Source organism: Dermacentor andersoni, chromosome 4 (assembly GCF_023375885.2).
Source record: "Dermacentor andersoni chromosome 4, qqDerAnde1_hic_scaffold, whole genome shotgun sequence".
Classification (NCBI taxonomy): Eukaryota; Metazoa; Arthropoda; class Arachnida; order Ixodida; family Ixodidae; genus Dermacentor; species Dermacentor andersoni.
In genome coordinates, this window is record NC_092817.1 from 78114900 (window position 1) to 78132300 (window position 17401).

Genomic DNA, 17401 nt, shown 5'->3' on the forward strand with positions numbered 1-17401 from the left:
ACGCATGGTCGGCGCAAGCGCGGGCGGCACGTCCGTCCCGCTCGCTTCCCGAACCCAAAGAGACCAAGCGCCTTCCCTTTCGGCGCCCGAGTAACCCCGCAGCAGCGCGACACTCGCGCCATCTCCCGCACTGCGCCTCAACCACTCCGACCGCCGCGGGCGAAGCCGCCCTGCAGGAGACGAGCTATGCGGGAAAACTAGACCTCAGGGGAGGCGTGAGAGTCACGCATCCCCACAATTTTTACTTTGTTTAACCCTTTGAGGGTCAATGACGTAAATATACGGCGCCGCGAACAGGTCCAAAAATGGTTGATGCCATATATTTACGGCGCCGTCTGTACGTTTAAAAAGTGCGCCAATTTCCTAAGTTTTTTTTTTCTGTCATGCGCTGCCACTATGTGGGAATACGGGGAATTTTTTTTCACGCGCCTCCCTCTCTTGGTTTTCGTTGCATGGTTTGTTTTAGAGCTAGTTTGCTCCCGCGTGTCTATATACTACCGCTCGCGCATTGGTGCGTACACGGGCGGGCGGCGTTTTGGGTTTTGTTCCGCTGGCGGTTTCGGCTTCTTGCGCTTGCAAAACTGATGGCTATCTTGTTACTAATCGCTCAAAGGGCAACCGCCCCTTTCTCGCTCGTTTAGTGCTCGCAGCGGTGCGCATAGGATGGATGCCGCCATGCATGCGTTTCCGTTGCTTCTTCTTCTTTTTTTTTTTTTGACACTCGCGAAAACTAATTGCCTTTGGTTGGCAATAAGATGAAGATTAGCGGAAGTTTGTCACACGTGCTTTTTTGATGGGCACACAACCACACAGTTTTCTTGAGTGTGCGCACCTACGCAGCTCGATTACGCTATGGATGTACATATTAGTGTAAGAGCAGGAACATTTGAGTCTTGTGAAATATTCTCGTGTGCGCATTTTCAAGGCCTTGAACTATGTGTATAAAAAAGCATTAAATTTTTAATTCTTATAAGTTTATCTAATTCTTTATTGTTGTTATTCATGAATTGTCTGCTTTTTGGTTATTGTCTGCTTTCAGCGCTGTGACAAAAGTGCCCTGGCCTCATACCTGCCGCCCAAGCACGAGTATGTTGTCAGAGTAAGGCTATCAGATGAGCAAGTGTCGCTGTATCGGCACTTTCTGGAGCACCTCGCACAAGGTCCCGGCCACCAACGACGCGGCAGCATGTCACTTTTCACCGACTTTTATGTGCTGCAGAACATCAGTACACACCCACTGCTGCTCGAGCTGAGTGATGACAGGGTTGCAACCAGGGAATTTCTCAAGGATGATGAGGATGATGAAGAGGTAGGAAATTGGGTTACCTATCGCTGCATAATGTTTAAAGCTTATTCCAGTGTGTACTGTATGTTGTAACAGAGGCCTGAAAATGGGGCAGATATTAAAAGGTACTCATGACTTAGGTGGTCTGATGAGGCTAAGAAATTCATTGCTACAGGGTGGGTGCAGTTGGCTTCAAGAGTCAGACTTTTGTTCTGCAAGTAAACAATACGTGGCTGGTTACTGTGGTGACTGTGATGACGTGCCTATAATAACCATGGTCAGTTCATGTTGGTATCAACTGACGCTTTTGGCACAGTTGACAGATAATGTGAACAGAGTGTGCAGAGTGTCTGTGGACAGCCATGGTATCTCAGTTCTCTATGCCTTTCCCAGAGCCCTCCAATTATGCAGGCAACTGTAGAATTATTGGAAACTTGCCCATGGAAGACGTGTTTGTCCTGAAGCACATACAGTTCAGTTGCCCATGAAACACATGGTCCTAATGATGAGATACAGGTGAATCAGCATGATCTGAGGCTGGTCTATATACTGTACATTATCATCACCACCACTGCTACTGCCACCTGCAAGCACCCTATACCCAACACTTGATTAATCTGGTCACTTCATCTCATCCTCTTCCTCTACTGAATCTGATTCATTCGATTACCGTGATAAATATTTAACTCCTTTTAGTTCTCTAGTCCATGCTGCTCTCTTTGTGTCCTTTAAGGGGGCCCTGGAAAGGGAAAAATTAACGTCCACCCTAATGGTAGCACAAAACTGCAAAGAAAACTCGTACGGGTTTCTCAGAAACAAAGAGAGAAAAATTCATCCTGGTCCAGGATTCGAACCCGGGACCAACGTCTTTCTGAAGCGGTCACTCTACCATCTGAGCTAACCAGGAGGCTAGCCGATCGCAGAGCGAGAGCTAATTAATCGACAACACGAAGTGCTGGGACACTGAATATGGCTAATCACTTCTATGGAAGCCCGCAAGTTAGAAGAATATACACGAAAGGGAGAAATTGACATCCACCCTAATTGTAGCACGAAACTACAAAGAAGACCCATACAAGCTTCTCAAAAAGAAAGCTTCACAGTTGAAAAATTCCTGCTGGTCCAGGTTTTGAAGCCAGGACCAACGGCCGGGAACACAGGTGAAGAAGAAGTTTGGAGCACGACTTGCTTTCTTTTGAAAGCACGGTCATGGGAGACAGACCGATGCAGGATCTCCTGCTGCAGTGGCTTCACACATGATGTAAAGCAAACGAAATGTGTACCTAAGGTTCACGTATGATGAGAGCTGTCTACAAATTCCAAACGAAGCCATAGGTGGCTTGAGTGAAGCCCATTTCCAGTTTTCTGCCTGGTGTTTCCCGCTATTGCTGAAAAAGTTTCCACAAAATATTTTTTTCTTTGATTTTGCTTATTCTAAATATGTTTTGCAAATTTAAATAGAAAGTAAAAAATTTTGGGGTATTTATATGTGCTATCATTAAAGGTTTAAGAGCTCTAATTTGCACTGTCCATACGGCAGTCCTTTCATCTAAAGTAACACAGTCCGAGTAGAGGCATGGACTACAATGAAAGAAGCAGCGGAACAAGCACATCTGTGAGTCCAGCCCCTGTCCCTTTGCTTCTTTCATTCTAGTCCGTGTCACTCTGCTGATGAAACTACCCAACTCGCTGAAATGTCATTTCTGCATCTGACCTTTCTCTTAAGTACCACTGTCATTCATTGTGTTGCCAATTTGCCATTTTAACCGTGCTGTCTCTTCACCCTCAACCCCATCCTCACCATATGCGACCGCGATATGTAACAAGATGCTTGCCTGCACAGCTTCATCATGTATTTAGACAGTGAAGGAAGACCGAGGAAAAAAGCATCATGATGATTTTTGGTGAGGGGGTGGAGGCAGGTGTCGAACCTCTTGTCACATCATGTTACATGAAGTCTGTGATGAAGTACTCCTTATTGTGATAAACGCTTTTATTATTATACACATATTTGCCACTCATGTTAAATTGGCTAGCAAGCATAAACCAGTGTTGTTTTTCTTTTTTTCTTTTAGAGCGACAGTGCCATTCCTTTCATTGACGAAGTTACACTCTCAGAAAAAAGCACCTCAGATGCGACTGACGAGGATGTTGCCGTATGCTTGGATGATGGCAAGCCTGCAGCGGTATCGAAAGAGGGGTGCGTTGGCCTTTGCCATTCCTATATTATTGCTTGGCTATGTAGACCACACTCTTAGCATGAGCATTTAAGTGCTGCTATGCCAGGGTGAACAAAGCCTTGTTTTTTGTAAATTTTTGCTTCCATTACAGGAATATGAATAGAGAAGTACTGGGGCAAATGTAAGACTCTTTTTTAAAGAATAATGTGACTGCAGTGACGTTAAGATCCACCATCACTAAAAAAATGGAGCAGACTAGGTTGAGATGGTGGTGATTAGATCATGCTGTTTTAAGTTGTAAAGATGGTGCCTTCATTGAACAGACAGTGAGGAAATAGTTCCATGTACCATTTAAGGATCAGCAATGAAACAGCTTTTGGTGCAGGAGCGTTATATAGGCACCTTCTTTGCTTCGGTGTGTCCTGTCGTTCTGAAATCCTGATAGACACTCTCTGGGTGGTCTGCTGGGTTGCATTAGTGTTCGTATGGTGTTATGGTGTGAACAACCAAAAGTAATGTGCAAAGTATGGCTGTGTGAATACTTGAATATCTGATTTCGAGTCAAATAGTAAACATTCTAATAATTCGATTCGCGAATTCAATATCTAATAGTCGATTTCTCAAATACTGATACCTTCAGTGAAAGACCCGGAAGTGGTCAGTGCCCTGATGTGCAGTGTTGCATAGCATGCTATCTTTATCAGTACTAGGTTCGACCAAGGTGACCAGACCGATCAAAACGATTAACGCCACGCGAACAGAGGGAACAACAAAAGCAGCACATATGGAAAGCATGGAAGCATGTGTATAGATTGGGCTGATTAGCCTTTGGAAGACACGCTGATCGCATAGAATGTGCGAGTTCGATGTTCATACACGCAGATTTGCGCAGTCGAAAGCTGTCTGTCCGCATGCGAGCACACAGACTATGGGCACGCTTGCTCGCGGTAGTTGCCAGCTGGTTGACCGTGGACTCGAACAACGCTTCAACGGCCAGCAATCAAGCCCATACATGTAATCTCACATATTAATGACAAGCTTTCAGTGACGGTTTGCAGCTCATTATTACATCCACCGGCGGTGAATTTTCGTCATGGCCACACCATTGGCCACATACTGTCTAGCCCGTTAGGCCTAATCGGAGCTGCGTCGTCGGGTGTCAGCGGCTAAACTTTGAGTTAGTGATTCAACGTGGATCTGTTCACAGCGGTCGCGCGACCCTCATAAAGCTGACAAACCGCCTCACCAAAGAATGCGAGTGCACAGGCTGACCGTTGCATGTCCTCGGCTGCCATCCTTGCAAAATACCGTATGGTGACCCCTTGTTCCGAATGCAGTTTGTAGGCACACAAGTCTCTTTTCGTGGCTTTGAGCGATCCATTCCTTGTATTTACATTGCGGGCTCAAAAATATCATCTGACAATGCGCTGACATCTGGCTGCAGCGGCATTTATACAGACGGCAGATGGATGCGGACGAAGTAAAAGGGGGGGGGGGGGGGGGGATTACGTATGTCGCACGAACTTCCTGTGGGCCTTCTGATTTGAGAACTCTTCACTGTCGGCGCCAATGACCGTGCGGAGCGGTATCGAGTGACGTGATGTGCATTCCCCGCTTTTGTCTGTCACGCAGATTGGCATTTACGAGTGGACGATGACCCACAGAAACCACCTGCCATAAAGATTAAAGAAACCTTCTGTTTTCTGGAAGAAAGCTGGATTGCAATACTTCCTAAGCAATAGAAGGCTGTCATTAAGCACAGTATGGCCCACTATTAAACTGAAAACCGTATTGATATTTAGGATAACTTTGATAATTTTCCAGCTTCAGAAAAAAAAAAAGCACTTAATTCTATTTGACAGACACTTTATTGATAAAAAATACCCCAGACCTTCGTATTTGAACTGAGTTGTTATTGATGTTTGCATAGTAATTTGGTGTTCCCTTTAATATTAGTAGAGCATACTATACATCTCGATTCATAGGTACCTAAGTTACCGATAGCTGGCAAGATTCTTTTAAGAAATGTGATTAGCATCCTGAACATGTGCAGCACTGTGCTTTTGCACAAGATTTGGAAGCACCAATGTTTGTGTTAATTATTCGATATTCGATTCAATATTCGACTTTTTTTTTCTTGAGTATATTCAGTATTCAAATCGAAATCTACTATTTGGCATTCGCACACTCCTAGTGCAAAGGGTCTTGGCATGAACAGAGCTTAACGTGGCAGGCCAAAACTGCTCACAAACCACTGTCTGATTTTGACTGATTTGCTCAGTATTTTTACTGGTGGATAGTCAGTCTTTTATGGTTATTTCAAAAAAGCTGAACTATAGTGTGTGCTGAAAGATAATCTTCAAACCCACTTTGGTAATCCACGGTCTGAAGTTTAGGTACGTGACATGCATGAACTGATTTTTTGCTGAGTGCCCTCTCCTCATTTTCATTTGTTTGAATGCACAGGCACGAAAAGGATGACGTTGGTGGTGAAAGTGGGGATGTCAAGTCCACATCAGTATACCACACAAGAAGCCGAGGTTTGTTTACTGTTTGTCTTTTCTACGGCTGAACCTTACTAATAAGTTTGGCAGTTTCTTAGTTTATATGCTTAGCATGGAGAACACTATATATAACCTGCTGAGTGTACCTCATTTGTTTGCCAGTTTGTGCATTCCCAGATAACGCAATTTTTGGGCAACCAGTTCAAAGCATAACAATAGCCCAAGTAGGAAGTATTGTTTCACAATCAACAGCAAATATGCCTAATGAGAGCAGCATTCCGGGCAAGTTGGTACTCCATTACTTAAATGATACGTCCCTGTCGTTTTTTTGTGTCGCACAATATCATTTAAGCAAATATGCTCACATAGAAGGGGGCTCAGCCTTGACACTTCCAGCATGAAAGTGGGCATGAAGCAGCGCTAAATAGTTGCTGACGATTGTCTGCAGCACCTCTTATCAGTAAGTAAATAAATAAACAAATTAAAAGAAAGCTTGATTTCCACCAGTGACGGTACGTGGGTAAGAACGGTGACCGGAAATAAAGCTGTTTTGCTGCTGCTTGAAAGACGATTGTTGCATATTTTGTGGTGCAGTGCATTCGTTATAGGCACAGATATTGCATTATTTTTTATTTCCTTTGTTAGGATTGTAATTTGTCGTGCATGTCTGGGTTATGCAACTGGAAATACAGTATCTTCTGCAGAATTGTGAACGCTGTTAATAAGAGTCCTATACGGCATCTGAAGCATACCATGCAATCCCGTTGTAAACTGCTGAAAAGCAGTGATCACCAGTTACACTAACACTTAGTTCATTTCTGGCAAGAACCTCAGCCTGGATGCATTTGCTGTACAACTTTGAAGAAGCCCTGCCAAGACATTTGGTGAATGACATGCTCACTAATGCCATCCTGTCACGTTTTTTGGCAAGTGCCAGCGTGATTACAGCCTTTTTGAATAGAAACACACTAGCCACATTTGCAATTATGTCACAAGTTCATGGAGTCATCTTAGCTGTGTCTTGAAGAAGAGCATTCAGAATCTTGTGAAATGCAGATTGGAAATTAATTTCGTGATTTTGAACAGGTGATGTGGAAAATCGGCCACCCACACCACAAGGGCCCAAAAAGAAGCAATGGTGGGATGAATATGTCTCTGAAGACAACATGGAGAAGCTGCAGATCAGTGGTAAAATGAGCTTGCTCTACACCATCCTCCAGGAATGTGATGCTATTGGTGACAAAGTGTAAGTCACTTCACATCTTTCAGTCTCATGCATGAGGCAATACTGGCTTACCAGCTTGCCTCATGCAGGGGGGGGGTCCAATTGTGCCATTTGCACCGTTTTGCCGTATACAGTATAACCTCGTTAATTTGACCCTCATTAATTAGAAAAACCGGATAATTCGGACTCGTCCTCTAGTCTTGGCAGGCGTATGCATATATAATGCAATCGAATTCTTGTTAATTTGGACATATTGGGTCACTTGTCGGTTAATTCGGACAACCCTTGGAGCTGAGCGAGCGCAGAGCACTGCAAATGTGCGATGCAAATGAGCAAAAATGGCATTAGCAACCAACTGAAACGAAGTGGCGGAGTCCACATCGCCATAGTCATCAGTGAAAATCATACATGAAGGACAGCAACGCTGAAATGCTTTGTTCCTATTTATGCCTTTCAAGCCTTTGTTCTTGCATTTACCACCGCACATAACACTGCATTGGTCACATGCCTTCATGACTGCGTAGTCGCTGTTGCTGGATGGCAAACAGTAGTTACGTTTTGACTCTGTGCGTGCGTTGGCCATGTGCCTTCAGAACTGTGTGGTCTCCGTCCATGATTGTGTCGATAGTGGCCTTAATTTCCTCTGCAGCGGTTACGGCAAACATTAGTTTTGTTTTGACTCAGTACGCACATCGGCCGCGTGCCTTCAGAACTACCTAGTCTCCATCCATGATTGTGCAAATAGCAACCGCAGTTTTGTCCGCAGTTGTTGCAGCAAAGGATATTTTAGTTCTGGCCTGGCGTGTGCGTCGTCTGCGTGCCTTCAGAGCAAGGTCAATGTCCATGATCACATCGATAGTGGCTGCGGTTTCGTCCACAGTGATTGTGGTAAACAGTTGTTTCATTTTTATTCGGTGCAAAGCTGTCCAGGATGACAAGCACCGGCTACTTCACGATGGACAGATGATCTGTTGGCGACCAACTCACTGGCGAAAACATTAACGGGATGGGCGCGTAGTAGTGAAAAGCACCTTTCAGATTAAGGTGTGCACCGTGGCTGTGCTGCGAAGGAAGTCGCACGGCCTACGCCGCTCCCAGCGCTAATAATTTATAAGATGATGAGAATTTCAGCTTCTGCACTGCTTTTGTGCAAAATTGAAATGGGGTTTGCTGATTCATTCAGTAAATAAAAACGTGTTGATGCAGTAATCATTTGTTTATTGTTTGTTGTTTTCTTGATACCCTCGATAATTCGACATTCGGTTAATTCTGACATTTTTTTCGGTCCCGTAAAATCCGAATTATTGAGGTTTTACCGTAATTTTATTTGCCTGTGCCTGGCTGTGCCCACTCAAGTGCCATTTGTGCCAACTGCATCACAGTGCGTTTTTTTAGCCTGCTTACAGGGCAGTGGAACATTTTCATTAGCGGTGTGCGAATACAGTGCAGTCCACTTATAGCGGTACCACATATAATGATATATTGGTTATAATGATGAGTCAACTTAAAGAGTGTCAACTTATACATTAGGGCTATGAGAAAAAAAATACATATACAGGGTGTCCCAGCTAACTTTAGCCAAAGTTTAAAAATATGCAAATGCCACGTAGCTGCACAAAACCAAGGTAATATTACGTTGTTTGCCATTGCTTGGAGATACATAAATTATGGGTTTGTACATTCTGCTACAGTCGAACCCACTTATAGCGATACTGTTACTATATATTGGTTATAACAATGAAAAGCTGCTGCATCGTCAACTTTTGCATGTTTTCTATATAGAAATACCCCGCTTACTACAATGTCCCCATGCCGCATTATCAGTTGTAAGTCTGGCTGCTGGTTGTCTGTGCCGAAAGCTAACGGAATGCGAAATCCTTGAAAAGAAAAAGGAGAAAGTGAAATGCAAGCCGCTGCACAATCGCCCGTCACCCTAACTGCCACCACGCGCTTCTCTCCATGAGAGATGCACGCCAGCCTCGTGCGCATCTCTGCCATCGCCCTTCCACCCCTCTGAACACAAATGGGCTGTGCCCATAGCTCTGCGTTGTGCCACCCTCTGAAACACGAACGGACCGGCCCAACTGTGCTGACAACGCTGCCAGCGCTGCTCCCAGATTGCTCACTGGGCCCTCATTCTGCACAATTAGCTAAGGTATTAAGTCGCTCTTGCTTGTCTTTGATTGTAGCGTCGAAGTCGTTCCTGGCTGTGCAGTTTCTCAGCCTCGTTTGACTCGCCGCCAAAACAGAACATGGCTGATCTGCTCGCTGATCATTGGCAATGCACGGCGTTGCCAGTGGAAAAAAAGCGCACTGCTATAGGTTTTGAAAAAAGTGCTTGTAACCAATAAGGCGATCGTTGCGAATGTGCTTGCATCGAATAGCGACAGTGATGGCCACGACGGCAGCGCTGACGCGTTAGGGCAGGCTGCCCTAACGTTGTTTCCGCGGGAGGTCCTGTATTTGTTACAGTCCCTCATGGGCTTGTTTTCGCGAGGCACTTTCCACTTCACTACGTGGAGGACCTGGATGCCTTGAAGAAGGATGTCAGCAAACTTTGCGTAAAGCAAGCAAGGCCGAAGGGCATGCGATTTTTCTCGTGCAAGCCAGTGAGAAGCACGTGGCGAGATGCTTGTGGTGATCTCATCCCAGCGTTTCTTCTGGGTTTCCCAACCTGAGATGCTGCCGCGGCAACCTTGCCGCATTTTTTAAAAGGCGCCTTTTGGGGCCACCAAAGTGATGCCTCGGCGTAGCTCGTATGTCACTTGCCACCCGTGACCCCTGTTTGCAGCTGTTACAGCAGTGCCATTCTTGAACGCCGACAGCAGTGGCTTGTTAACAACACGCGATTGCAGCGCACAGGAACCAGAGTTAAACAGTTAAACGAGTCAGTACAATCAGAAGCCGGATGGAGGATTGCGGTGGGGAGAACTAGCCTCCCCGCCATTATAGTTTTCTTGGAACAGCTACGCCATCCCCTGTTTTGGTTTGTTCTTTTCATGCAACCCGGTTATAACAATTATCAGTTATAACAATGGAATTTTCGTGGCACTTTAATATTGCTATAAGTGGGTTCTACTGTACTTATATAATATGCTTGGAAAAAGAAACATAGCTGAAGACAGGCTTAAACAAGAGCGCACAAGACATTGAGCTGTATTGTTGTTGTTCGGTCCCATTTTTAGCGCTGTTCATTATTCCAGGTCATGTACCAACTAGGTCATCAACATACGTCATATGAGAGCATAAATCTATAAATGAAATGTTAGTATTTCTTTAATATCAGCATTTTCAAAAATAGCATATGGATGATAGCATAATTTGATGCGAAGTGGCTGCACACACGCAAGCACGCGCGCGCCCACACACACACGCACGCACGCACGCACGCACGCACACACACACACACACACACACACACACACAGTTGAAACTTGATTTAATGAAATTATGACCACGCTCGAATTATTTCGTTACTTTGGAAAGTTTGTAAAATCAAGAAAGGAATTTTCCGATCCTCCGAAATCTAAGATTGTAACATAGCGTGTGGGAGATAAGGGGTTCTCCTCCATACTCTTGGGACAAAGGAACGACAACACAGTAGTGCAAACAGTCACAAGGGCATTTATTGCACCTTTCATAAATCAATGCCTGCTAGCCGAGTTGCTATCCCCAAAACATGCCGATGGGCGCGCGACAAATCTAGAAATCCGACTTACCGCGACCGCATGGCGAGCGAATATGTTCGCCCCATGCTGGATCCCAACGCCTGGTCATTCGCGTGTACGGTCACGCAGACGGTGGCGCGTTCCAAGGCGGCCACGCGAGGCGGTCTCGCAGAAGCATGGGTCGGCGGCGCGCGGAACGTCCACGCTGTCCCCCGACCCGCCGGGAAAGAGCCCGCGCCTTGTCTCAAGCATGGATTGGCGCATGCGCGGCACGTCCGAGCTGCTTGCCGTACCACCGCCCAAGTAACCACGCAGCGGCGCGACGCTCGCGCCATCTCTCGAACCGTGCTTGTACCACCCCGACCGCCGTGGCCCACGCGGCGACGCCGCACGGAGACGGGGGCTATGCGGGAAAACAAGATATCAGGGGAGGCGCGACGGTCGCGCATCCCCACAAGCGACACGCAAAAGCTACTGCGGCCATCCAGCCATCTGTTGCTGCATAAACTATGAAATAATGAACGCAACCACTGCCACCCCTACCGAGGTGGTGCTGAGTCCACTGTCCTGTGCATGGGCACGGCGCGCAGCCTCGTCAAAAGAAATCGAGGGCTGCAACTAGGGCGCCTAGATATTCTAATGCTATAGCTTTAGAATGCACGCTCGAATAAAAACCTTTATGTGTCAAAATTAGAAAGAAATCACTGCTTCTTTTACTAATTTATTTCAGGAAAAACTTCGTTGGATTGAGTATAGCCAAGTTAGTTTCATTAATCAGGGTTGTTGACAACATGGAACCATATGGGTACCTGCCGCGGAATGGAAGTTTCTTCATTACATTGGGCACTTCGTAAAATCGTGTTTCGTTAGATCGAGCTTTAGCTGTGCACACAAGCACGCACGCACGCACACACACACACACACACACATATATATATATATATATATATATATATATATATATATATATATATATATATATATATATATATATATATATATATATATATATATATATGTATATACATATATATAATGCTACGGGGGTGTTCGCCTAGCAGCACTAGCTCTAGGTTGCAGCGGTAGGCTTAAAACAGGTCGGTGCTAGCTCGAAACGGGGAAGCAAACACACCTCGTCGTCTTCTTCTCGTTCACTAGCACCATGCCCACTGCTCAGTGCCTTCAGTACAATCACTCCCCACCGAAAGAGTAGCCATCCTGGCGACCTAAGGGCAGGAGAACACAGAAGGGTCATGGCACTGCTTGAGCCGGGAGACATGCACAGTTTCCTGGCCGCGACGACGCTGGTCGGAAGGCGCTTCCGTTGGCTCGATGAGGTAGTTGACCGCGGATGTTTTTTTCAGTACCCGATAAGGACCGTGGTACTTGGAGAGCAGCTTAGAGGAAAGGCCTGGAGGAGTAGAGGGCACCCACAACCGGACCAGCGAGCCAGGAGCAAAGCACGTAGCCGCAGTAGATGAATCATGGCGATGCTTTTGGCGCCACTGGTCCTGGGATGTCAACGAACGAGCGAGCTGGCGACATTCTTCGGCGTAAGCAGCCGCTCTAGAAACAGTCGTGCACTCCGAAGCATCTGGTCGGTAAGGCAGAATCGTGTCCATAGTGCATGAAGGTTCATGTCCGTAAAGGAGAAAGAAAGGGGAGAACCCAGTGGTGCTTTGCGTGGCGGTATTGTAAGCGTAGGTGACGAAAGGCAGAATGCGATCCCAATTCAAGTGGTCAGATGAAGCATACATGGCCAACATGTCGCCAAGGGTGCGGTTGAATCGCTCTGTCATCCCATTAGTTTGAGGATGATATGCCGTGGTGGTGCGGTGAATGATGCGACACTCCTTTAGCAATGCTGCAATGACGGAGAGAAAAACGCGACCGCGGTCGCTCAGTAATTCTCTAGGTGCTCCATGGCGTAAAATCAGGTTTCGAAGGTTAAAACTGGCGACTTCTTTTGCTGTGGCAGATGCTAGGGCTGAAGTTTCGGCGTACCGCGTGAGGTGGTCGATAGCGACAATAACCCAGCGGTTGCCACTTGGAGTGTTGGGAAGCGGACCGTATAGGTCAATGCCAACACGGTCGAACGCGCGCGCGGGGCATGGTAAAGGTTGCAAGGGGCCGGTGGCATGTTGAGGTGGCGTCTTGCATCGTTGGCATATGAGGCAGGACCGGACGTACTGGCGAACGAAGTGGTACATACCGCGCCAGTAGTACCGAAGCTGGATGCAAGAGTATGTCTTTAAGACACCAGCGTGGCCGCATTGGGGATCGTCGTGGAACGTGGCGCAGATGTCAGGGCGCAGGTGTCGAGGTATAACAAGCAACCACTTGCGACCGCTCGAATTGTAGTTGCGGCGGTACAGCAGGTTATCCCGAATGATGAAGTGCGCGGCTTGACAACGGAGCGTCCGAGAAATTGGCGCTGGTGACTGGCTAGACAGGAAGTCAATAAGCGAAGAGATCCATGGGCCCTTGCGCTGCTCTGATGGCATGTCGGTAATGTTGAGGGCGAAGGCTCCATGTGTGGAAATAGACGAGTGGACAGGACCGAAGGGCAGGGGTGATGGGGATAGAGCGTCTGCATCTGAATGTTTTTGGCCGGAGCGATAAACAACGCGGATGTCGTACTCTTGTAGGCGCAATGCCCAACAGGTGAGCCGACCAGTTGGATCTTTTAATGAAGATAACCAGCATAGGGCATGATGGTCGGTCACGATGTCAAATGGACGCCCGTACACATAAGGACGAAATTTTCCGATTGCCCAAATGATGGCCAGACATTCCTTTTCAGTAACCGAGTAGTTCGCCTCGGCTTTGGTAAGGGTGCGGCTGGCATATGCGACGACGTACTCTTCGAAGCCATCCTTGCGTTGTGCAAGAACAGCACCGAGCCCGACACCGCTAGCGTCCGTATGGATCTCAGTTGGTGCAGAGGGATCGAAGTGTCGCAGTACTGGAGGAGAGGTGAGAATGCGTCGCAGTTCTTGGAATGCGTCGTCGCATGCCGGGGACCAGGCTGATAGGTCAGAACTGCCGGTGAGAAGCTGCGTCAATGGGGGCGATGATAGAGGCAAAGTTACGGATGAAGCGCCGGAAATATGAGCACAAGCCGATGAAACTGCGAAGCTCTTTCATGGTGGTTGGTTTAGGGAACTCGGTTACGGCGCTAAGTTTCGTGGGGTCCGGGAGGATACCGTCTTAGGAAACTACATGACCGAGAATAGTAAGCGTGCGAGCGCCGAAGTGGCGTTTCTTCAAATTTAGTTGCAGTCCTGCAGTGGAGAGGCACGCAAGGACGTGCTCGAGGCGGCTGAGGTGCGTCGTAAAGTCGGTGGAAAAAACCACAATGTCATCCAAATCACAGAGGCACGTTTTCTACTTCAGCCCTCGAAGAATGCTATCCATCATTCGCTCGAAAGTGGCAGGCGCGTTGCAGAGGCCGAACGGCATGACGGTGAATTCATATAGCCCATCAGGAGTTACAAAGGCTGTCTTTTGGCGATCGGCCTCTGCCATTGGCACTTGCCAATACCCGGAGCGTAGATCCAGCGAGGAAAAGAATTTCGCTCCCTGCAGACTGTGCAAGGCATCGTCGATGCGCGGCAGAGGATAGACATCTTTGCGCGTTATTCGGTTAAGGCGGCGATAGTCGACGCAGAACCGAATGGAGCCGTCTTTTTTTTTTAACAAGGACAACCGGAGATGCCCAGGGACTGTTAGAGGGCTGGATGATGCCACGCTTCAGCATGTCGTCAACGTGCTGGTCGATGACACGGCGTTCAGCGGCCGACACACGATACGGACGCTGGCGCAATGGTGTTTGTTGGCCGGTGTCGATACGGTGAACGACTGCGGACGCCCGGCCCAAGGATGGTTGGCCAATGTCAAATGAGGCACGAAAACGCTGGAGGAGCTTGATGATTTCGGTGTGCTGCGCAGGTGTGAGTTCTGCGTCGACGGCACGAGCGAAGACGTCTACAGGGGCATCGGTCGCGGCGGGAGGAGTTACGGCACAAATCGGAAGTGATGCCGTATCACCAAACATGGTGGCCGGGAGAATGCTATCGAAAGCTTCAGCGGTACCCAGGCACTCGTCGCAGAGTAGGGATGATGGGTAGGCGGACGGATTGCACATGTAAAGGGCAGCAGAACCTTCGCAAAAAGTGACGACAGCAAACGGAAGCAGAAAGTTCCGGCGGCGCGCACAAGTGGTCGACGGCGTAAACAGAACAGATGAGTTCGCAGCAGAGCTACATAACACAGGAACCAGAGCGGCGGAGAAAGGTGCGATATCGATGTCAGAGGCGGCAACAACTTTAGGAGAATAATGGTCGTCAGGGTCAAAACACGGCACTGATAACGTAAGTTTGCAACGAGTGCAGTCGATAAGAGCTTGATTGACAGATAGGAAATTCCAACCAAGAATAATGTCGTGCGAGGAACGAGGCAGGACGACAAATTTGATAACATGCATAACGCTTTGAATGACAACCCGGGCTGTGCACGACGCTGAAGGCTGAATGCGATGCGAGGTTGCCGTACGCAGAGAAAGAAAGGTAAGGGGAATGGTCACTTTGTTCAAATTGCGGCAGAGCTTCTCACTAATAATAGAAACGGCGGCTCCGGTGTCGATAAGTGTGTGTACGGTGACGCCGTCTACGGACAGTTCAATTTCGTTCGCCGGCGCAGAATGAGGCCTTGAAATGTTCGACGGAAACGCAGTTCTTGCCTCTGGAACTGCGACTGCTAGTTTTCCTCTCGGGCTGGGCTGGGTCGGCGAACCATCGGGGAAATGGATCGGCGACGTGGGGAAGGCGACCGGCGTGAATCGAAGGGGAGGCGACTGTAAGAGGTGTCCGGAAGAAGGTTAGATTGGTCCTGATGTGGAAGTCGAGCAGGCCTGTAGCTTGAGGCACCCCCACTGTCAGGTAAACGGGGGCTGCGACGGCGGCAGAATCGTGCTACGTGGCCCGGAAAATGGCATGAATAACATATTGGCCGGTTATCAGGTGTTTGCCACGGGTTGACGACAGGGCCTCCAGCAGCCGAGTAAGGAATGACTATCAGACGCGAAGGTGGCGGCGGTACATGGAAGGTGCCGGTGGCCCGGTAGGAATCAGGAGCCGGAGGAGTGTAAGGCCGCGCGACAACGTCAGCGTACGTAAGCCGTCCAGCTGCAGGCTGCGGAGGAGGGGCAGATGGCAGCGCCGCGGCAACTTGCGTCTGAATGACGTGATGAAGCGAAGGAGCCAGGGTTGTCGACGGCTCGGGTGCGCTATTCGCCAGAGAGAGTTGGCGTGCGACTTCCTGGTGGATGAACTGCTTTATCTCCGGCATTAAAGCAGAGATGTCGGCAGCGTCGCGACCGAAGTCCAACTGGGATAGATCCGCAGTGTCCTGCTGAGCAGCGCGTGTTGATGCACATTGCTTGCGCAGCTCGTCGTACTGCTGGAAAAGCTGTATGACCTCGGCAATAGTCCGGGGACTCTTCGCGACAAGCATCTGAAAGGCATGCTCATCGATGCCTTTCATGACGTGCTTGATCTTGTCTGCTTCATCCATGGATGAGTTGACGCGCTTGCAGAGCGAGAGCACGTCTTCAATATAACTGGTGAAGGTCTCGTCCTGGCGTTGAGCTCGACCACGCAAGCGCTGCTCAGCGCGAAGCCGGCGAACTGCGGGACGGCCGAAGACCTCAGCCAACGTACTGCTGGCAAAGCTGTATGACCTCGGCAATAGTCCGGGGACTCTTCGCGACGAGCATCTGAAAGGCATGCTCATCGATGCCTTTCATGACGTGCTTGATCTTGTCTGCTTCATCCATGGATGAGTTGACGCGCTTGCAGAGCGAGAGCACGTCTTCAATATAACTGGTGAATGTCTCGTCCTTGCGTTGAGCTCGACCACGCAAGCGCTGCTCAGCGCGAAGCCGGCGAACTGCGGGACGGCCGAAGACCTCAGCCAAAGTCGCCGTGAAAGCCGACCAGGTGGTAAAATCGGCTTCATGATTGCGGAACCATAGGTTGGCCACGTCAGTCAAGTAAAATATGACATTTGTGAGCTTGGTGCGGTCGTCCCACTTATTATAGGCGCTTACACGGTCATATTCGGTGAGCCAGTCTTCCACGTCGTGGTCGTCTGTGCCGCTAAATATAGCCGGATCGCGCTGGCGGATAACACCAGAGCAGACGATGGCCGGGGGCACGGGAGCAGCAGCCTGGGACGGTCCCGGTTCATCCATTGTAACAGCTGGTGGTAGCGTCCGACTGCGGAGTTCCAGGATGTTGAAGAGAAACCCAGCAGCTCCACCAAATGCAACGGGGGTGTTCACCTAGCAGCACTAGCTCTAGGTTGCAGCGGTAGGCTTAAAACAGGTCGGTGCTATCTCGAAACGGGCAAGCAAACACACCTCGTTGTCTTCTTCTCATTCACTAGCACCATGCCCACTGCCCAGTGCCTTCAGTACAATATATATATATATATATATATATATATATATATATATATATATATATATATATATATAT

The 17401-nt window shown here is 48.2% G+C and overlaps 1 protein-coding gene across 2 annotated transcripts in view; it reads left to right on the forward strand.

The window, feature by feature from the left end:
- The window catches only part of LOC126536335 (uncharacterized), a 155483-nt gene that overhangs the window by 40211 nt on the left and 97871 nt on the right, over nucleotides 1-17401 (forward strand). For both annotated transcript variants that reach the window (XM_050183264.2, XM_055073946.1), the window contains exons 13-16: nucleotides 1040-1309; nucleotides 3361-3485; nucleotides 5932-6005; nucleotides 7056-7215. In XM_050183264.2, the coding sequence (XP_050039221.1) occupies nucleotides 1040-1309; nucleotides 3361-3485; nucleotides 5932-6005; nucleotides 7056-7215 (629 nt within the window). The remainder of the gene's footprint in view (nucleotides 1-1039; nucleotides 1310-3360; nucleotides 3486-5931; nucleotides 6006-7055; nucleotides 7216-17401) is intronic.